The following is a 22,651-nucleotide window of genomic DNA, read 5'->3' as shown; positions in this document are numbered from 1 at the left end:
TTTACACAAAAACAGCGTTTTGTTGGCCTGAAAATGCACACTTTTGAAAATGGTTTTCAAAGAGTACAAGTTTGCGGATCCATGCGAACGGAAATCGTTTTGACGACATTGTCATCTGTACGTGAAAAACGCAACTTTTTAGTACATTGCTGTCGTGTAAACACCCTAATTTTGTTCCTTTTCAAATGAATCATTTAAGTTTTTTATACTGTGCTTTAGAGTATCAAAAAAACGCCCTTCTACTATGTTCTATACATACAGTACCAGTCAAAAGTTTGGAAACGTTACTATTTTTAATGTTTTTGAAAGAAGTCTCTTATGCTCATCAAGCCTGCAGTAAAAAAAAACAGTAATATTATGAAATATTATTACAATTTAAAATAATGGTTCTCTTTTTTAATATATTTTAAAATGTAATTTATTTTTGTGACGCAAAGCTGAATTTTCATCAGCAAGTACTCCAGTCTTTGGTGTCTTATGATCCTTCAGAAATCATTCTAATATGCTGATTTGACACTCAGTTATTATCAATGATGGAAACAGTTGTGCTGTTTAATATATTTTTTTGGAATACTTTTTTCAGGATTCATTGATGAGTAAAACGTTAACAGCATTTATTCATAAAAACAGCATTTATCAAAATAAAAACATTTCTAACAATATAAATCGTTACCATCACCTTTTATCAATTTAACGCATCCTTGTTGAATTAAAGTACTAATTTCTTAAAAAAAATAGTTATTGTTCCCAAACTTTTGAACGGTAGTGTATATTGTTACAAAAGATTTCTATTCTAAATAAATACAGTTCTTTTTAACTTTTTATTCATCAAATAATCCTGAAAAAAGTATCTCAGGTTATAAAAAAAATATTAAGCAGCACAACTGTTTCCAACATTGATCATAAATCAGCATATTAGAATGATTTCTGAAGGATCATAAGACACCAAAGACTGGAGTACTTGCTGATGAAAATTCAGCTTTGCATCACAAAAATAAATTACATTTTAAAGTATATTAAAAAAGAGAACCATTATTTTAAATTGTAATAATATTTCATAATATTACTGTTTTTTTTTTTTACTGCAGGCTTGATGAGCATGAGAAACTTGTCTCAAAAACATTAAAAATAGTAATGTTTCCAAACTTTTGACTGGTACTGTATAGCCTGTCATGTGGAAAAAAAAGGACACCCTTTTGAATTCTGTGAATTTATGTATCGGGACATAATAAAAAATCATCTGGTCCTTGACAAGTCTTAAAATTAGGCAAATACAGCCTCAGATGAACACCACATGACATATTACATCGTGTCATTATTCATTTTACAAAAACTAGTCCAGAACGGAGAAGCCATGGGTGACAAACTAAGAGTAAATACACCTTTACTGTTCCAGAGCAGTCAGGCACTGCTAATCAAATGTCTTTGATTAATTGATCATCAGCAAGTGAAGTTTTGGCAGTTTGAAGAGTGTGTGGTTGAATTATCTGAGCCATAGCACAGCTCTACATAAAATATTGCAATCCACACAACATAATGGGAGAGATATCAGTTCAAAAGAGGACAAATTGTTGGTGCGCATCTCGCTGGCTCATCTGTGAGCAGGACAGCAAGTCTTTCAGGTGTATGGAGAGCTATGGTATCCAGGGTAATGTCGGCATAACACCACGTAGGACAAACCACATTTAACAGGAGTAACTGTGCACACAAGAGGAGGCTGTCTGAAAGGGATGTCCAGGTAAGGATTGTATCCACACACAAAAAAAACTCGCAGTTTCCACCAAAACTGTTCGTCTGGAGCTCCAGAGAGTCAATATTCACGGTCTGGCTGCTATAGCCAAACCTTGGGTCACTCGTGCCAATGCCAAATGTCAGTTTCTGTGGTGCCAACAATGCAAATCTTGGGCTGTGGACAATGTGAAACATGTATTGCTCTCTGATCAGTCGACCTTTACTGTCTTTACTGCTTCACTGAGTGAAAAAGCCCCATAGATGTTTAACACCCAGACTGAAGCACAGGGTGGATCAGTGATGGTTTGGGCTGCGATATAATGTCATTCCCTACTGGGCTTGATGGGTGCATCACTGCCAAGAGCTACAGAACCATTCGGGAGGACCATGTGCATCAAACATTGTACCCTGACGGGGGTGTCAGCATGATAATGCACAATACACACAGCAAGACTTGTGACAGAATGAACATGGAGGAGAAGTTGAACATCTCCCATGGCCTGCAGTCACCAGATCGAAATATTTTTGAGCCACTTTGGGGTATTTTGAAGGAGCAAGTAAGAAAATGTTTTATATTTATGTATGTATATTGAAACAGCCTTTGGCCAGAACAGATATATATATTATTGCCATCTTAATTTACAGTTACAGTTTTAGTAATTGAGTTTTTTCTCTCATATTGTTTAAAAGTTTCAATTATCATCAGTAAACTAAATGAAATGTTGCCTTGGAAACAAGCAGAATAAAATGAGTTTAAGTTTCTATATATTTAATTAAGTAACAATATTTTTTCATGGTTTTAAATAACTATAATATCCCTGGACACAATACAAAAACGCTAATGAAATAGTATGGTCCTAAAGAAAACACACTCAGCCACAAGATTTTGTTTTAAGAACATCTCACCCTCTTTATTAATGTGACATTTATCAGATGAGAATTATGGTCGCATGAAGCATCTGTTGAGATAATGCTTATAGCTTGAGGTTTCATTTCGTTATATTTTGCTGTTGTTTTCTTAAAAAAAAAAAAAACACGCATAATGAGCAGTGGAAAAAACCAGCCACAATACTAAACAGAAGAGCTGAAGACAGGAGTAAACAAAGAAAAAAAAAAAAGCGCAGGAAACAGAAATCAGGTCATATTGACAGATGCAAGCTGCGAGGTCATGAAACTTACATATGTACAAATTTTGGAAGAAAAAAAACACATTTCGAATTGTTTTGTTGTCGTGTAACTGCATGTGCTATGATACTGAACATACATTTCCAAGCATTACATTTCTGAATGAGGGTCATTATGTTAAAACTATAAATTGTGCATTCATTCTCTGGGCAAATAATAATAAACACACTAAAACAAAAATAAAACCAGACTAAAACTCAAAATCCAAAATTTACAAAACAGTATTCATATCAACACCTAATGAAGCAGCTGTGTCATTCTGATAGTGCATCCAAGACTCTGTTCCGCCCTAGAAATCCTGGCCGAAACCACATGAACGGAAAAATAATTTACGCATCCAGAAAAACAAATGCCCATGTAGTCCAGCTGAATTCAAAGAGCACGATCGTGTTTGTTTAATGCAGATTTGAACCCATTCAATTCATTTGACCATGGGGAATAAAGCAGGCTGGATGGAGGTGAGATCAGATTCAAGTTTCAAGACGCCACTAAAGCCGACGAACAGAGACGGATGACGTGATTCCATGGTCTAACTTCAGGGTGTACAGATGCCATTTGAATAGGTGGAGCTTTGTTTTTTCATTCAAATGCACAACCAAGCGGCCACACATCCACGTATGTGCAGAGCGGGCGGGAAAACTGGACTCAATGGCACAAGTACACATCACACACTCGCTCATGCAAACAAAAGTGACAGTTTCCAATCCAAGCCTTTTGTTTTCTTTAGGACAAACTAATAGATCAAACAAGAGGGAGAGAAAAAATAAAAAGCAACGAAATATTCACAAAAGGAAAAAGTCAGATTTTTGTTTTCTTCCCTACCAGGGAATTGCTTAAAATTCTTCTTTATAAAAGAAAAATAGATATTTATATATCTTTGTACATTTATATACACAAGGTAAAGAAGGATGGACTAACGGAATTGAGTCCCAAATTAGACGATGTCTGCTTTTCCATCAGTTCCTTCTCCGTCCAACATTTCCCAGAATTCTCTTTGACCTCACATTGCCTCTATACATCTAAAGAGAAAGCCTGCTCGTCCTTGTTCATATTTCTCTCTGTTCCTCTAGTTATTGTTATTTAGAGCAGGAGATCTATTCTATTCTGGGATGGAGTGCGTGTCTGTTCCTTCTGATTGGGTCAGCCTGATTCTGAGTCACTGGTGTCGGAGGATGAGGAAGAGGATGACGATGAGGAGGAGTCTGAGCTGGAACTGCTGGCGCTGAGACGAGACGCCATGGCATGGGGTTCCACCGCAGTGGGCTTCTCCACTGAAAGAGAAAGAGAGAGAGATCATTTCATTTAATCCGTCTTAACCTGGTTCTGATTGATCGTCTGTGAGAAACTCAGTCCCTACCTTTGGTTTTCTGTGGTTTCTTGCCGGAGTTGAGCTGGCCGCTGACGTCCTGCAGTCTTTTCTCCAGCTCTCTCTTCTTCTCCAGAGTCAACTCCTCACGAGATTTACCCGCAGCACCTTTGACTGCCACTGGAAAACACACAACGCACATTTGGTCAAATTTCCCATGCAACTTATAAAGTCTTTTAGTCAAGTTACCTTTATTTATATAGGACATAATACAATACAGATTGTTTCGAAGCAGCTTTACAATGATAAACAGGCAAATGAGGATAAATGAATGAAGGCGCTCTAGAAAGACAATGGCGTCATTGTTCAGTTGATCAATTATAGAATGAGTTTATTGTATCTATAAAGCAGCTCTGGAGAAAACAGTGATGTCATCATCCAGCTCAGTTCAGTTCTCATCCAATAGTGTCAGTGCAGTCAAATCAATAGTATTGCAGAATATTAAGTCATAAATGACATAATCAGACATGGGAGTCTCTACCTGTACAAGAGGCTAAAATGTTCAATCAAAGATACAATAAAAGTAAATGAGAGTAGGGAAATAGCATTTAAAAAAACTAACATTTCCATTTTTATTTAAGTGGCTAACTATTTATTAGTCATGCATCAGCTAAATGTCTTTTTGAGAGAATCAGCATTGTTCACACAAATGTTAGTTCAATCTAGTGAACAAAATCTACTAACTGCCAATCATTTTCATCTGCAGTGGGTTTGATTCCCAGGGAATGCATGAACTGATCAAATGTATAGCTTGGATACAGTTGCTTTGACTAAAAGCATCTGTCAAAAGCATAATTTCCCAACTTCTGCCCATTTGTCATTTGCTACCATTAAGTTATATAAAATAGAAATAAAAAAATTAAATATAAAAAAGGCAAAAAAAATATACTCCTATCTAGAGAAGAGCCAATATAACATATTAACTTAATAAATAAATAAATAAATATTTCTATTAGTATCCACAAAAATATTCAGCAGCCCAACTATTTCCAACATTTATAATAATAATAAATGTTACTTGAGTAGAAAATTAGCATATTAGAATGATTTCTGAAGGATCATGTGACACTGAAGACTGGAGTAATGATGCTGAAAATTCAGCTTTACCGTCACAGGAATAAATTACATTTAAAAACATAGTGGTCTTAAATTGTAATAATTTTTAACAATATTAGTGTTATAACTGTATTTTTTGATCAAATAAATGCAGCCTTGGTGAGCATAAGGGACTTTTTTTTTTATGTTTGAAGGGTAGTGTATTTTTCTTTTTTCCTCATGCAATGTAATAATTCAACATTGTACCTATATTGACTCAAGAGTCACATGGGAGATGACTCAACATCAGTGGGAGAATGAAAGAACAGCATTGTGTTTGTTCACGGAAGGGTAAAGAGCGGATGACTCTACCTGTGGAGTGTGCTGAATAAACCCAGGCAAGGTGGGGCTACACAAAGCATTATGGGTTAAAGTCTAGCGTCAGATTCCCGTTAGCTGCTCAAGAACAAACATTCACTTTTCAGAGTGACCTAATATCTTTTCTTCCAAACCAACTACACTACATAAATCCTATTTAAATGAAATGTGCTCTTACCATAAGGTTTCCGTGGTTTCTTTCGTAAACACATCATGACGTATCGCTCTAGCTCCCGTAGCGTGGAGGGTTTGAGCGTCTCAAAGTCGATCTCGATCTCCTCTGGGTTGGTGTCCCGCAGCGAGGGCTCTCGTGATTGGATGATGTGGACCACGCGGCCCAGTTTCTCGCCCGGCAGCCTGTTGATGTCCAGACTGAGCTGGCGCTTCTCGTCGTAGCTCATGGGGCTGGTTTCCTCCTCTTCCTCAGAGTCGTAGTGTGGCGTAAGACCGCCGTGGCTCATGGGTAGGGAGTTAAACGATGCGGCTTGAGATTTCTTTGAAGATCTAAGGGAAACATGAGAAAGAATAAGATACGTTTGTTTTTGCTGATGATTTATGAATTAGCAACTGTAAATCAGTGGGTAGAGACATACTTGCTCTTGTTGCTCTTCTTACTGGAGCCCTTCTTGCCCTGAGTGGAGGTCGCGGCTTTGCTGTTGCTCTTGCTCTTTGGTGTCTTGGACAGTTTTGGTGTTTTCGGCGGCCGAATGACCACCTCATCCTCCATCATGCTCCTGGCCCGCTTGTGTTTTTCCGGCTTCTTCTTTTTCTTCTTGTCTTTCTTTTCTTTCTTCTTCTTGGGCTTGACGATGGGCGTAGAGGACAGCGCGGCCAGCTGCTCGTGCACCGCCCTCAACTGCAGACAAGCGAGTGAATGAGTGTCACTGTGTGTCTAAACCCACGGCCACTGCAGCTCTCAGTAAACGTACAAATACGTCAAATCTGTCAGTGCCGGTTTAGCGAACTTTGTTGGAAAAGTTCAGTCGCTACCTGTGTACACACCTGTTCCTGAAGCTGGGCCAGGCGATGCGCTCTCTCCTCCTCACTGTCAGAGCTCGGGCTGCTCTCGCTCTCACTCTCACTGCTCACGTCACTCTCTGACGACGAGGAGGAAGAGGAGGAGGAAGAGGAGGAGTGACCGCCCAGGCCGCCGCCCAGGGACGCAGGTGGGAGGGAATCCAGGGGCTCGTCAGGCATCTTGGCGAAGCGGAACTCAAAGACGTCCTGAAATAGAGAGATGACCATTTTAATATACAACTTTGGACATGCTTACTTTTAGTGTAAAGAAAAGGAAGAAAAAGTAGGGCTGCATGATTAATGGTACTTAAATCGTGATCACAATTTCAGCTTTGCTTGATAAAGTAAGGATAATCGTCTGCGATATTGGCCGACTGGTTATTTATCTTAAAGAGATTTTTTATTTTGACATTTGTTATCTTGCATTGGTAACAAGCCTCCCACTAACTTTCATTCTTGGGGTTGACAGATGACAAGAGTAAATCTGTGAGCAAACCGTCTCAGTGAAGAACTGTAATAAATAAACTAATGTTTGCGAATGCACTTATACAACGTCTGTGCTACAATACAAGTGTTTTTTGTTGTTTTAATAGAAAACTTCTAAAAGAAGCTTTTGACAAAGGTTTCTTAAGGTTTTATCGGTTTTAATAATGTAGAGGGGGTGTGTTAATGTATCTGACAAGTATAATAAATCAGGAAACTAGATCCTGAGTATGAGTCGACAATCTCTTGATTTGTGTTTGCATGAAAATGCAAATGAAATGACAAACAATCGTGATAAATACTCACAATTATAATTTTTCAGCAAAATAATCATGAGTGTCCGTACCTGTAATTTTCGGGCCATGGACACCACATCGTGATCTGGGGGATTGTACTTGTAACAGTTTGAAAACATTAGCCTGATGTCAGCAGCAAACTGCAATGCATCCCGGTACTCCCGATGATCCATTTTCCTCTGCAAGATTGAGAAATACATGAAGATCTGATGCACATGATGGCATTTTTAAACGGTTATGTATCTAAAACTCTTCGACGCGCACCTTTATAGTGCTCAGATCCATGGGACACTTGATAATATCGTGATAGTCGTGCAGACCCAGTAAGGAAACATCCACCGGCTTGTAGAAGGGCCAGGCGTAGGCTGTGTGCTTCTTCGACAGCAGCTCCTTGAGAATGGTGCTGCAGTACCGAAGCTGCTGGGTCAGCCTCCCACGCCGCACTGGCTGGTGTTGGTTCTGGGAGTCGGGCAAGTCTTTCCGCGGTGGCTTGATGGGCCTGCCACTGCCACCTCGTCTTGCCGGAACTTTGTCTCCAACCAGGCCTCCGCCAAGACCCAGGTTCAGGCCAAGGGACAGGCTCTGTTTGGGGTCTGCACCAAAAGCAGAGATGGTGAGCGGGGAGTCACAGCCGCCCAAGCCGAGACCCATGCCACCTATACCCATAGCGAGGGGCATGCCTGTGGTGGTGGGGGTGGTCGTGTCTGCCTTGCGCTTGACGCCCTTTTTCTATTGAAAAGATGGAGGAAGAAAAATTAGCTACATTGCATCTAATATGCAAACAAGCACATTGGTATTCCAACTAGCTTATGCTGCATCTGAAAACTAAATGTGTAAACAGTTTGTTTCAGAAATAAGTGGTGTTCTTACCTTTGCAGTAGGTTGAGTAGGCGGCAGGCCCAGCAGTGCAGGGGTGCCATGTGAAGTGGGAAGTAAAGTCTTGGTTATAAGCATCTGCGGTGGGGTGGACAGGACCGAGTCGGGGGTGTCTGGAGTGGGAGGGGAGTAGGACGACTGGGACACAGAAGATATAGCGGGGACCTGATGAGCTGTTGTGAATCCACCGGAAACTAAAAGTGAGATGGGGAAAAAAAAATGAAATGCATAAGCAACAAGACAGACAAACAGCCAATAAACACCTGCACCAACTGAATTTCAAACAAATCGTTTGTAGTAATTTTTTTTACAATGCTTGTCGATTATTTAAAAAGAGCAGTTTCTAGTATGACATTTATTTAATTTTTTATATATAAAAATTAAATAAATGCCATATATATATATATATATATATATATATATATATATATATATATATATATATATATACACACACACAAACATAAAATAGTTTTATTAGTATTAAAAATGATAAAATTATTACAAAAGTATACTTTTATTAATAATATATCATTTTATATTTTAAATACCATACATATATACACATATACACACATCCAGGTAGATTTAACCGCAAAATCCTGTCAGCTCAGTTTATTCAGGGTGATCCTATATTTTTCCCAGCTTGTTCTTACTTGATTTCTGGCCTTTTTTAATTTTCCCCGGTTTGACCCTAGGGACAGGTGAGGGAATCTCTTCTTCCTCTTGGGGCATCTGAGCAACCTTCTGCAGGAAAGCCTTCTCCAGAGACTGGGCCATCAGGACGATGTCATCCGTTGGCTATAATAAACAGAAGACTTTTAGATCACATGGCAGTCTCTAGACAACACTACTGATGCACCATAACAGGCTGGGGACCTGAGCCACACGATGGAACAACAAAATAACATCAAGCTCTGAAAAAACAAGGTTGAGCACTAAAAGAAGGTTTTCACTAAACATAAATGAACTGACTGACCTTGTTGTAGATGTAGCAGTTGGTGAACATGGTGTTGAAATCCTGCATGCACTCGCTGGCACTGCGGTAAAAATTGTTCTCTAGTCTTTTCTTGATGGTCCCCATGTCCATGGGCTGCTTAATGATGTTATAATAATCCTGCGTGAGAGAAGAGACGAGCAAAAGCTTGTGTTTAGACTCATTACTTGCCATCTTGTTAAATATTTAAGCTCAGAACTAAATAACGTGTCTTAGGGTCTGAGAAACAGTTCAATCTGGAACAAGAACAAACTTACAGGGAGGTTGAGCTTGGAAGCGTCCACTGGCTCATGGAAAGGCCAGGCGAAGTGATGCCTCCACAGGGTCTTCTGTAGAGCCTTCTGGAGGAACTGCAGTTGGTTGGTCATGCGGCCCTGTCGATTGGGGTCCCGTACAGGAGGTTGAGGGGGTCCGGATTGGGGTACCTGGGGCAGAGCAGGTCCTTCAAACCCTTCATACAGCAGCGACGGCTTGCGGATGCGCTTGCCGGGTCCGGAGATGGTCTGATCCATCATCATGACCCCCTGCATGCCGTCGCCCCCGCCCAAAGAGCTGTGGAGAACAGGAACATGAGGGTGAGTCGCATGAGAAGAGCCAGTAGAGAACATTTCAGACTGGTTTCACAGACAGGGCTTAGATTAAGCCAAGAGTAGGCCTTAGTTAAATTAGGACATTTAAATAACTTTTATAAACATGCCTTAGAATCTTAAGACAAAACAACGGCACTGACATGTTTTAAGATATGTCAGTGTAAGATGCTTTTAGTTAAGACAACTCAAACATGCATTTTAGTCTGGGACTAGGCTTAAGCCTTGTCTGTGAAACCAGGCAATAGAGGCAATCAAATATTACATAATATCAAATATTGGATTATTGTTTTATACCCAGACAAATTTTAACTATAGGCTAGAGACAGGACGACGGACAACTTTAGTGATTTAATTAAATGAAATATGACGAGTCAACATAATCACAGTACACTCATCATGACTCAAACTCTTGACTAATCATGTTTTGCTTATGTGCAGCGAGCATGAAAACACAATTGCCCTTCCAGCAGTTCATCTGTCCGGTCATGAGTGAGTTATGCTACGACTCATTCTAAACCGATACACCACAGTCCAACTGGAAACTGGTGGCGTGACCTTAAATAGACTTAACCCAGATCAGGTCATGTTTGTGTTTATCTGAGGAATTAGCCAATGAGTGTGCAGCTTTCAAAACAAATAGTTTGAAGCACAAATCAATTATTCCTGTTGGCCTAATATTACTATCAATTCACAATGTTTTATTATTAAAAGGCAAGTAAATATAACAATTCTCTACCAAGCGAGGACAATTATCCAACAACTGTATTAACACATTTAAACTTGATTTTATGTACATTTAATGCTCATCATAAAAACATCTCCATTAATGAACGCTGTCATTACAATTGTGGAAGTTAAGTCGGTTTAATAAACAGGAACGAATATGACTTATGAGCTCATGTATACAGGAATGTACTCCTAGTGGGCATTTAAATGCCATTGATCCACAAATTGCTCATGTAAAATTGCACTACTCTCAGTAATTTTAAAATACACAATAAATGTGCTTTACATAACCTGACAGTATAAAGAATTTCACTTTCTCCACGAGACTTACCTTTTGAGGCCTGTTCAACACTTTAAAAAGGGCAAGTGGACAGCACCCAATAATTTATCATAAGTGCTATATTAAATGCTCTTTGGATTCATTTATTAAGGACTGCTCAGACTGCACACAATGATGCAATATTAGTAAAAACGTTGCAGCTGTAGCATGATTTTAATATGAAAACAAACTAAAAAAGTTAAGGTGGGTGTTCAACTCTTTCTGCAGAATGTTGTGAATCTCATGCCTTCCAGCCAGGATCTGTAAGTGAAGATTTGCATTCTCGCCCCAGTATGGACTCTTGAGTGAAATTTAACTTACTGAATGCAGACATGCTGCTTAAAAATGAACTTAGAATAAATTTACCACACAATAGCTAATACATTTTCAGCTTTATAAATATTTAGTCATGCTGATAAAACATTAAACAACTTTAAATGTGATAATTTAATGTTTTAATGTACATTATAAACACTGCTAAATGATACAAAAATCACAAACAGTTGACATTGAAAGCGTTTTATTTTCAGTCAAGTAAATTGTTGGATTACAAACAATGTTTGGAAAAACAAAAACATAATATGTCTAATTATTCTGTCCCATATACAGCATGCTGGTTGGGAGGGGTGGACGGCGGGAATCATGCGGCTCGTTTAACTACGCGCGTTGCTAAGCAACAAAAAGCGAAACAACTCCAAAAATTCAGTGCTGTGCCATTAGACTTCACAAATCAATGACACTCGCCACCAAAAGAAGACGTGAGGTGATCAAATAGGATTGAGCGGAACTGCAGCCTTCACGCGTGTAAAATGTTGACAAAAGTCCACGTGGTGTGAGGCGGAAGTTCAACTTTTAAGATGAGTTTCAGAATGACTAAAACGTGAAGAAAAAAAAAAACGAAAAGTTGTTAACATACGAACCTCAAAGTAATCCAAAAACATTCAGACTAATATAAGATGCGGCAAAACAAGTCACAAAACACCTAATAAATAAATTATTTTTTTATAGTCAAGGCGCCGCCTTATGACCTACATCAATACATAACAGAAACACCATATCGATCATAACAAGCCTTTCCATTAAGCCAGAGAGTGCTTCATGTTGACGTTAATCTACCGATCATATTCACAGCCACATGTTCACTGTAACGCACTCGCGGAAGAAATTACCGATGCACTGTAATAACGTTATAACTTAAGCAGTTGATATTCAACACACCTCCGAGTCTTAATAATAACCCAAAACACATTTATAATATTTTTTTGTAGCGTGTCCGCAACCTTTATGACCAAAATATACTGGTCACTGTTAGCATTAGCTTACCATGCTAATTTCACGTTGGCATCCTAGCACTTTATGTTAACGACATGCGATCAGTTATACAATTCAAACAATCTCTCATATGAAAATGCGGTTGCATTACTCAATCTTGGCAGTCTGAACACCGACAAATTTGTCAATAAACAAACTGCCCGTCTCAGGGAGCGAAAACGCGCATGCGCGCTAAACGCGAGCAGCTGCCCGTTAAAAAAAAACAGACTTTAAAACTTGAAGACTAGTGGCGAACTGACGCTGTAAAAAAATAAAGTCTCTGCAACACCACTGCCTTTAGAAAATGCAAGTCAATGCAGTCGTATTATTCCGGTATAACGTTATAGTTATTGCGACAGGACGCAAGTGATTAAAACAGAATAATTCCGAAAGATGCCGAATTATGACAATAATCCAAACAACATTTTCGTCCACAGAACAAGTGCAATGTCATTTACTCCAACCGGTACCTGTCAAAGGGCGGGCTAAAGGCCGTCTCCATCGGGATGGATCCGGATTCGGTTTATGAACCGGTTTCGTTCGAATATCCGAGTTTCGCGGCCTTGTTTTTCTGACTTCCTCTATCCTCCAGCGCAGCGCTACAATGAAATGGCGAGTCTGAGGCTCCGCCCGACTTTTTATAAACCCATCGACGGCTCCATTGGCTGATGTAGAGCCATTCATACACGCCTACGCGTATTCTATTGGCCACTCAACCTGTCTGTCAAATAGGCCACGCCCGCGCATCCCCCGGAGCACGATTTGTGGATTTAAATCATATTTCGCAAATAAAACACTTGTCTAGGCAACACCGCTACTATAACCAACATACAGTGAAACATTTTAGCGAATAATTTACAACACTTAAGGTTGCGCTACCATTTCCAGAAATACTGCGTTTCTCAAGAGTTGAGTGTTACGTCAACAGACTTCGCTGATTGGTCCTCCAAAACTAAGGCGCGTTTACCCAGGGCAGGTTGGAAATACGCCATTGGTTCACCAGATTAGTCACGCGTAACAGACAAATGCGGCACATACACGTACGGTACAGATCACCTCGCCTTGCGCTGTTGCTCATCGACTACCTGGGAAAAAAAATCAACAAAAATACTACATAAAAAATCAAACGTCTAAAGGCAACAACGTGATAGTGCTTCGTCCCGAAAATAAAACGGGGAGGAAAATAACAAACCAGAGAATTGAACGCTAAAAACAATATTATACAATAATGTTTTAATCGTCCCATTAACGCAATGTAAAAAATACCATATATCGATCTCAAACCCATGCTAAAGCAGACAAAAGGCTATGTCCTTCTCTGTGTCGATTCAACATGGCCTACAAGGAGTGTCCTCCATAAATGACGCAGCAACTTTAGTCCTTCGAACGACGAACAGCAGTGGTTAACACACTATTAAAGGACCAAAATATATACAAAACACACCAAATTAGACAGAAATAACCTAAATGTTCGAATTACGTCGAGAATTTAAACAAAATCCTGGAAAAACAACTAACTTACTGCGTTTAGGCCGACGTCGAGCTCTACCAACTACCACAGCCAAAATCATCAATAACACGCAAAATACGTTTGATTCGCCTCTAATTTTCTAGCTGTTTTGATAAAAGCCAATCATTATTTAATAATCTTGTCGAGGTTTTTAAATCAGCCGAGTTAACATTTAGAGGACACTTAAACTACAGTGATTTAAATATTCTCTTTCCAGAAGCCATTAACAATTGCTAGACGCCTAAAAGTAAATGTCTTGGCAAAATAACCAACATTTTAAAATGATCTTCAAATTAAAAGAGTTTAGGACAACATATTTTTAGAAAAATGTACTGCCGCCCATCCCCCACTGCCAAGGTTACATATTTGAAACAATGTCATACATTGTGGGAAACATAAGTACAACACTAAACAGGCCAAATTATTAGTTATCTATAAATTATTTAAATTAAAGCGCTTAATTTAAATTATTAATGTTTTACAACAACTACATTTGGAAATAAATCCAAATATCTTAACATATACCTCTATCCAGATTAAGTGAACCTAAAATAAAAAGGAAAAACAAAATGTCGAAATCCTCATTGTTGGAAAAAATCCTGATTTTCTTCTTGTCTTCAGCCACGTTTCTTTATTCAACACATTTCCCTCAAACATGTCCGACTTCTTCTTCCCCATTCATTGGATCGAAGTGGGGGCAGGGAGAGTCATGTGATCACCCACACAACTACTCGCGTGGCTTAAAACTGGTTTTGGGCAGGAACTCCATAAAACGCGTCTTCTTTTTAAATACATTGCATACAGAGAGCATTCCCTAGCGATCAAATACATGATATTTAAAAATCCTTCAAATGTAAACGAGTAATTAGTCAGCAACGTTGATAAATCCAGAACAAAGAAGATATGGCTATCGTTGCTGCGCCATGATTGGATGGAGCAGATCACGTGTCTCGAAAAACACCGCGCCATCGCAAAAATTAAACCTGATTATTTTTCATCGAGATTATCTTCTTGGAAAAAATGTAATCCGATTCCTTTAGATTCCTTCCAAATGCTCTGAATACTAGAATTCAGTTGAGTAAACGCAAAGCAAAAAAAAAGTTTATTTGGAGCACGAGAAATCCACGTAATCAATAGCTTTCATCTCCCTTGAATGTAATCCTCTCTGCGCATGTGCAGTTTCATCTGATTCCCCTCCCCCCTCGAAACATCAGTGTCTGTGAGCTAAAATGGGAAACTTGTTCTGTGACTAATTATTTAGACTGATTTCAAAATAGCTACATTGAAACTGAAATAAGTTTGGGAATATTCAGTGCATCCTTTTAAAGTTCCAACAGAGGCAAATATTGAAAAACAAACTTTAAATGTAATAAGCAACAGCTAATGCTGTGTAATGTTGGTTTTATTTTATTTTTTTTTCTACCAGGAAATGTTTTTGAAAAAAAATGCAGATAATTATTCCTTTTCTCATTAGATTTTTAACATTTATATATAATTTAAACATCAAACATGTTAAAATGTACTCTAATTTAATTATTAGTTAACAAAATATCTCGTTCAGAGGCTTACTTTTAAAATAATACATTTGAATATTTGTCAGGTTACAGGTAGTTATTTGACTATCTTGTCCTATACCACAACATCTGTTAGAACACCGTGACAAACAGGAACGCACAAGCCTGGCCTGTCACTCATGTCCCACGAAAGTGAGCGCAGACAACACTAACCCAGTCTGACTCAGCGTCACAAGGCAACTTGGCCAGCAGGGGAAACGGTTGCTATGGAGGCTCTCGCTCACACACTCTTTCTTTTTCCTAATAGCTGGCTGTTCTTGGCAATAGTGCTGAAGGAAAGCACACACTTTTACAGTCACTGCAATGCTTGATGTTTGGTTTTAGATGGGGAGGATGGTCATTGGTCTAGTTTTTTTCATTTCAGTCTTTTCTACTTCAAATAGTTTTATTGAATTGTGTTAACGTGCATTGTTTTAATTCCATAAAAATGAAATTACATTTTGAAAATGTATGTAGCCTAATCTAATTCTTATAATCTTATAAATATAGTTCCCATTCTCTATTGAGCCTTTCAAAAAGGACCAAAATGTAAGATTTAGGTATTTTTAATTGCACAAATATGCATCACATTACATATTTTATATTGTTTGTTAAAATTGTGTAATCCAAATGGATGGACAATTCATACGCATTTCAAATGTATAAGTCTTAAATTTAGGTCAAAATATTTATTAGTGTACTCATTGCTGATTTAAGCAGCACAATAAGTAACGGTCAGATGAAGCAAACAACTTCATTTTAAAGAGCTCTTTTTCTGTATATAATATTTCCCCCTTAGAATCTGTTTTAGTTCTCCTCTCACCGGGCGTATCTGACACAGCAACGACTGCTTGAAGCCCATTTGAGGTCTTATCTGTGAAAACCTCACTATAGTCTTATAATTGTAGAGCTATTAACAGTGATTCTCACAGTCATTTGCACTTCTATACTGAACAGACACAATGAATGCCAATGGCTCTACTCTGCACTTGTGTGAAGTGTTGGTATGCAGCACTATTGTTGCATTATCACAGTATTGTACCTATGCAAAAGAGAATCCACCAATCCCTTTGCAATTATGTGCGCTTTTTTTAAACCAGACTGGTTGTTGTCCAGGAGGTTATTCATTGTAAGAAAGGTAGAGACTTGGTTGAACACGACTCAAATGTCAGCAGATATGTTGCTGAAAGGGAAGCACAACATCAATTCAAGCTGTATGCAATGCATCTTGAGCCAACCAAAGCTATCAAACAAACAGTTATCAGATTCCATCAGGCATTATACAATATATGTAATACTTTTATTATACATTATTCAGTTTTGCATTAGGCAGGAGCTACAGTGGTGGGAAATTAAAGAGAAAAAAAACCCACATAATTCAGAGAGGTAACTTAGAGTATAAAGTAAATTAACAGCAATTCACTTGCAACATCACTGATGTTATTATATAAGTTTTTTATTTATTTATTCTCTGTTGTGCTGTCTCTCTATTAAAAATCCCACAAGTGAGAGATTCTTTTTTTGCTAAGAATAGTTCTTATGTGTGCAATGTTATCTATCAGAATGATGAACAAATAATTAATAAAAACTGAATTAGAGAAAACTAAATAAAATAATATAGAATACTTTTGGATAGCATTTTTTTTTTACTTTATTAAATCTTTCAAATTAAAAACAGGCATTATTATAATTATAATAGATTTCATTGTAATAGTATAATTGTTAAACACATCAACAAGAAGACCAAGCAGAATACAAAAAAAAAGAAAAATAATAATGCAATGAATAAATAAAAAATTTAAATTAAACCAAAATATGTAACGCAAATTATAACAAAAGTTAAAATACATTTCAGGGGGTTTATTCATGCAAGTTCCCAGTAATTTATAGAGTTTTAAGGCACTCCTCTTTTTTTTTTTTTTTTTTTTTTTTTGAAGTTTTAAGTATTGAAATAAAATTGTATAATTATATTTTAAATGCCTCAAAACATGGAGAAACTTCAAGAAATCTATATTTGTATAAATAAAACTGTCCATAGTCGGGGAATTTATTTTGTGTGCAACAGTGACATCTAGTGTTTATCATGGTGAAAAACTGGAAAATGTAAAATTCGAGCTTGTGTGTAACAGTGTGTTGAGTAGAATCTTTTCCACATCTTATTTATGATGTATAGTTTTACGTAAAATAGTTTTATGAGATAAACTATTTTTAAGTGTTTCTACAAAATTAGAGTACATAATTTAATCTGGCGTGATGTTGGCAGCATGCAGGACAAAAATAAATCTTTTTGTTAACTAGTACACCAATATCAGTAGAATAGCAGTTTTAAAGGTCATACTGCAGCGTTTTAGGTCCGAAGAATTTGATAAAGATGGAAAAAAAATCCATAACAAAGTATTTATTATATAAAACAAACTTAATTATTAAATACACAGGCAAAATGGCAATGTAGCAGACACGAACATAACATGGCAATACCCGATGAGAACTGAAGGAGAAAGAGGAACTAAAATACACATTGATACTAAATAACTAACAGCTGTGCTCGTTAAATGAATTTCCATGTCAACGAATTACTGGTGGGAAACTAGAACAAAGGAAACAGGTAACTGAAGAGAAACAAGCTAAAAGTCCATGAAAATTAAACTAACACTAACAGAACATTACAGAATGTCCCCACACGACCCTCCACCGTAAAAGTCCATCCCAGGAGGGAGGGCGGGGGCTCAGGAGGAGGACGAGGGGCCCGTAAAGAGCTGGAGATAGGAGATTATGGTGGCGGAAGAGACCAAGGCAGTGATGATGGTGGGAAGAGTCATGGAGGAGTGAATGGTGGAAAGATCCAAGGAGGAATGGACAGCCAACAAGATCCCAGAGCAACCCAGGAGATGGCCATGAGGAAAGCGACCCACGGTGGCAGTGATGGAGGGAGAAGCCAAGAAGATCATTTGAGCCCAACCGACAGCGATAAGAGAGAGGTACAGGCCCAGGCGGAGTCTGTGGAACCGAGAGACCCGGTGACCGAAGGAGGAGTCCCATCGACGAGCGGCCGAGGTGGAGCCAGAGTACTTTAGCGATGACAGAGTGAGTGAGGACCGTGCCATTCCTCCTCATCCAGCACCACCAATATTTCCACTGGCACAGATATTGTGACAGGCTCACACACCTAGTCAACCGGGACCTCAAGCTTTGCATTCAAGATGGACTTGGCAGCTGGCACTGGCTTTGTTGTGGGTATGGGTTTTGGCATAATAACGTCTGCAGGTAATGGCTGGGTCTCTCGGTCTGTGGGGGGCTCTGGCTCCTTATTTGCAGTAGACGTGGGCTCTGGGTCTGGCTCTGTGGTGGTGACGGATGTTGAGTGGGGCTGGACGCTGGTGGCGGGATCCTCTTCTACTTTGCCCCGAGTAAAAGAAGGTCCGTCGAACTTCTCCATACTCCTCCAGGTCTCTTCCTCCTTGAAAAATTTAAATCATAGACCTGTTGGGCTTGGGAAACTCCCCATTGGAGCAATGTTAATGGACGCAATCTCCATAGTATTCACTTCGTAGGTCAGGTATTCTGTAACGTTTTTAGGTCCGATACATTTGTGACCCTGGACCACAAAACCAGTCTTATGTGTAATTTTTTTTAAATTGAGATTTATACATCATCTGAAAGCTTAATACATAATCTTTCCATAGATGTATGGTTTGTTAGGATAGGACAATCTTTGGCCGAGATACAACTATTTGAAAATCTGGAATCTGAGGGTACAGAAAAATCGAAACATTGAGAAAATTGCCTTTAAAGATGTCCATTTCTATTGGCGATAGTGCTGCATCCATTCACAAAAATAAATGTTTTATATATTTAAGGTGGGAAATTTACAAAATATCTTCATTGAACATGATCTTTACTTAATATCCTAATGATGTTTGGCATAAAAGAAAAATCGATAATTTTGACCCATACAATGTTTTGTTGGCTATTGCCACAAATATACCCGTGCAACATAAGACTGGTTTTGTGATCCAGGGTCACATTTGATAAAGCGGTACCAGACGTCCTGTTTTTCCCGGGACAGTCCCGTATTTCTGCTCTATTTTTAGTGTTCTAATTATTATGAAAAAAATCATGTTTTATCCCATATTTCTTCATTCCTAAATAGCCTTTGCTGGGTGATCATATAAAAGTGAGTAGCAGTTTCTGTCACACAAGAATAGCCTATAGCCAATCTTATCATAGTATATTTTGGAGAACAAAATTACCATCCAATCACAATTCCATATCGATAACTTGCAGTTAGTGAAAGCGAGATATTAGAGAGCGCGGCGGAGGAGATGAAGTCAGACGCGAAGATGTCAAAGAATGCCACCCGTATTCCACCATGAGTAATCTGGTCACCCAATAATAGTCTAGTAGCCAACTAGGTGAACCCAGAAATGTTGAGTACACCAAAGTTTTATTGCAGAAATGTGAAGTATGGGTCCCCAGCATACAGAAATTGCCGGATGCTCATTTGCATATGCTGATCAATTTGCATAATTAGCATCATTAGCTTAATTGTCCATTTTGACCAGATATTTTGAACTGTATGGCAAATTACTACAATATGTGAGTGGTTTTAGAAGTTTTAGAGGATGCTGATTTCAAATATGTCATTTTCAGATTTCAAAGAGCTAATGTTTTTGATTTTGATATCATATTTTGATTTATTTAGGCATATTTTGATTACTTTCAGACATAATTTTCGGTTATTTTTATACATTGTTTTCAGGGTGTAGTGAGGCTGAATTTACTCCTGACACTTTTGAAGATTCAAAATTGCTTTTTGGATAAACTATGAATCTTTGTTAGGCTGAATGTTATGCATTTCTGGAGGAAAAAGCAATGTGGGTATTTGACGTAACTTGGATCCTGCAACTGTACTATACATATTAATGGGGTAGCTCTTTAAGACACCCAATGAGATGACATCACCTAAGCCCATCACCATGTGTGATCAACGAACTATGTACAAATATACACTATATATATGCCATACAAGACAGGCCCAGCAAGTCGCTAGGGCAACGCCCGAATGCCAGAAGGGCTGCCCAGGTTGGTCCACAAGTCGCAAGATCCAACGAGGATCCAGTTAAAACTCTGCCAGAGGCAAGAGTTAAAACTGAGTCTGGGTAACCCGGGTCAGCCCACCAGAGGCAAGGCTAACCAAGAGGGCCTCACCTCCGCACCACACAAAGCACACACTGGCAAACCACCTTCAGGGAAACTGCTATGCCTCACAATTAATTAACAAAAGGCAGCCTCATCATCTTCACTATCCTCGTCTGTTCTGTCATCATCTTCTCCAGACATGCTTTGCAGGAACAATAATTGGTACAGGCCAGACCTGCAGCTGCACAGCTGCACTTTGCTGATGTGCAAGGTTTCAACCCGGCTTGGCAACCACAGCTGACAACATCTAACAAAGCAGGAGGAGCAACTGGACTTGAATCCTGGGTGGGCATAATCAGTTCCTCTCCTTCCTTTAGGCCCATCTTCTTGTCCCATTCAAACAAGGTGATATCCACAGCTGGTGGATCAGGCTGATCTGCTGCTTTCCAAAGCAGCACCTGTAGGTGGGCACGTCTTCCATGAAGGCACATATTGCGCTATGTAGGAGGTAGTGTCTTCAGTTCTGGGGGCCTTTTGCACTTTCGGTAAATTTCATACCGGGCTGCATCCAAGGTTACAGTTCCTCTGATTGTACAGAGCCAGAAAGAAAGCCCTCGTTGCTTTTGTGATCTGTAAATCTGTTGCTTCTGCCTCTCCAATACAGTGGAGAATCTTACTACGTACGACTCTCATGGCCTAAGTGCAGACACTTTCCCCTTCCCGACAGGATATAGCACAAAGACATCTGTGTCATCACAGAGAATGTGAACAGTTGAAGCCCCATGTCTGACAGCATCTAACATGTATGATATAAGTGATATATCGGCCTCATCATGAGTGTCAATGCTGTCAGCTTTACTGACCATCATGATCTTACTTCCTACATTGAAAGTACACAGGACTTCGCTCAGCCTTTGTTTGTTGTGCTTATTTTTCAAGACTTTGTCTCGACTAGGTAGAGGTGTAGTCAATGAGAGCTTGTATACTGTGGAGCTTTCTCCTGCTCTTCTATGTCTCTCATAGTTCTTGGCAGACACCTCAAATATCTGTCAAAGATGACAAATGTTTGAGTGTCGTAACAATTAACCCGATGTCCCATGCTGGCTGCAAGATCTGCCACTGTCCCAGATGATGGCCAAACCATGTGATAAATGAGCTGGGATGCATCCACAATGACAACATCTGGTGGCTGGGGATTGCAGACTGGAATTCCGAGCTGCTGGACAAGCACCACCAACAGTCGAGCAAATAATGACTCAAGGTCACAAACAACCTTCCCACTGACCCATTCCCTTTTGATGGAACTTCATAGTCACTACCTTGTTAGAGATGGGTGCATGAAATGCCTCCGGAAGTGATGAAGAAAACGTTTCACACATAGCCTGGCCAATCTTCAGCACATCTTGCACATTCACTTTTTCATCAGCCACCTGTCCATTTATGATGTGGTAGAGCAAAGTGCTCTCTGTCATGAGTGGATTCGTGTTTTTCCCACAGCATCCTCACAATTTTAGAGCGGTCCTCAGCATCCAACTCCCGTCGTGCTTCACCCTCCTCTTTGTGTCTGTTGGACACAGTCTTCTCTGATGCTACTGTATCACTGTACATGTCATCCAATGACTGAGAGAGATGTGAACATATGCCAAATGTTTGGATCCATATTGCAACCTGCTCAGGGTTGGTTGAAATACCCTTCATGCCCCCTGCTCCCTTCCCTTGCCTGATGTATGTCTGCTCCCCAAACATATCGGCACTCACTGCAGGTGCACCATCTGAATGGCGGCACACATGACTCCCGGCAAGAAGGTCATCTTTTGCAATGGAAGGTACTGTCTTGCCTTTTCCAGGACTTCCAGTATCTGCTGATGACTCTTTTTCTCCCTCCTTTAAGAATTCATGAAGAAGAGCATACATAACCATACGGAAGGATCGCATGGCCTTAGGCCAGGCCTTTCCATTGAAGATAGATGCCAGGCCGCCAAATGATGCACCTACCAGCTCCTCAAGGCCTGTTGAATTCATCAGCTCCCCAATTGAGCCAATGAACGACATCAGGGTGTGCATCATTCCAGGGCTGAGCACCACTGATGCCCATCACTGTGGGTCACCCCATTTGATCTAGCAAGCAATCTTGTACAG

The 22,651-nt window shown here is 39.2% G+C and overlaps 1 protein-coding gene across 2 annotated transcripts; it reads right to left on the bottom strand.

Annotated features, from left to right (window-relative positions):
- Nucleotides 1-2,624: 2,624 nt before the first annotated feature.
- On the bottom strand, nt 2,625-12,948 carry brd2a (bromodomain containing 2a). Of its 2 annotated transcripts, none has more exons than XM_081375663.1 (12): nt 12,781-12,948; nt 9,622-9,916; nt 9,347-9,484; nt 9,024-9,168; nt 8,362-8,561; nt 7,756-8,220; nt 7,542-7,670; nt 6,686-6,919; nt 6,289-6,551; nt 5,874-6,199; nt 4,274-4,402; nt 2,625-4,187 (listed from the first exon to the last, which is right to left on the bottom strand). In XM_081375663.1, the coding sequence occupies exons 1-12, from the start codon at nt 12,810-12,812 to the stop codon at nt 4,057-4,059; spliced, it is 2,487 nt and encodes an 828-aa protein (XP_081231789.1). In that variant the 5' UTR covers nt 12,813-12,948; the 3' UTR covers nt 2,625-4,056. The 2 variants fall into 2 exon arrangements, with proteins under 2 accessions (XP_081231789.1, XP_081231790.1); XM_081375664.1 differs by having other exon boundaries at nt 6,698-6,919.
- Nucleotides 12,949-22,651: the final 9,703 nt, after the last annotated feature.

This window comes from Scardinius erythrophthalmus (assembly GCF_964197995.2).
Source record: "Scardinius erythrophthalmus genome assembly, chromosome: 10".
In the NCBI taxonomy this organism is placed as follows: domain Eukaryota; kingdom Metazoa; phylum Chordata; class Actinopteri; order Cypriniformes; family Leuciscidae; genus Scardinius; species Scardinius erythrophthalmus.
Note: the sequence above shows the minus strand (reverse complement) of the source record. Positions and strands in the feature narration are given on the sequence as shown.

Excerpts from the sequence above, each read along its gene's own strand:
- brd2a (XM_081375663.1), bottom strand. The coding sequence starts at position 12,812 with ATGGAGACGGCCTTTAGCCCGCCCTTTGACAG. Across the intron at positions 8,562-9,023 it reads TAAAAAAGGCCAGAAATCAA|TTTCCGGTGGATTCACAACA; the intron begins GTAAGAACAAGC and ends TCTCACTTTTAG. Across the intron at positions 6,200-6,288 it reads AAGAAGAGCAACAAGAGCAA|ATCTTCAAAGAAATCTCAAG; the intron begins GTATGTCTCTAC and ends TGTTTCCCTTAG.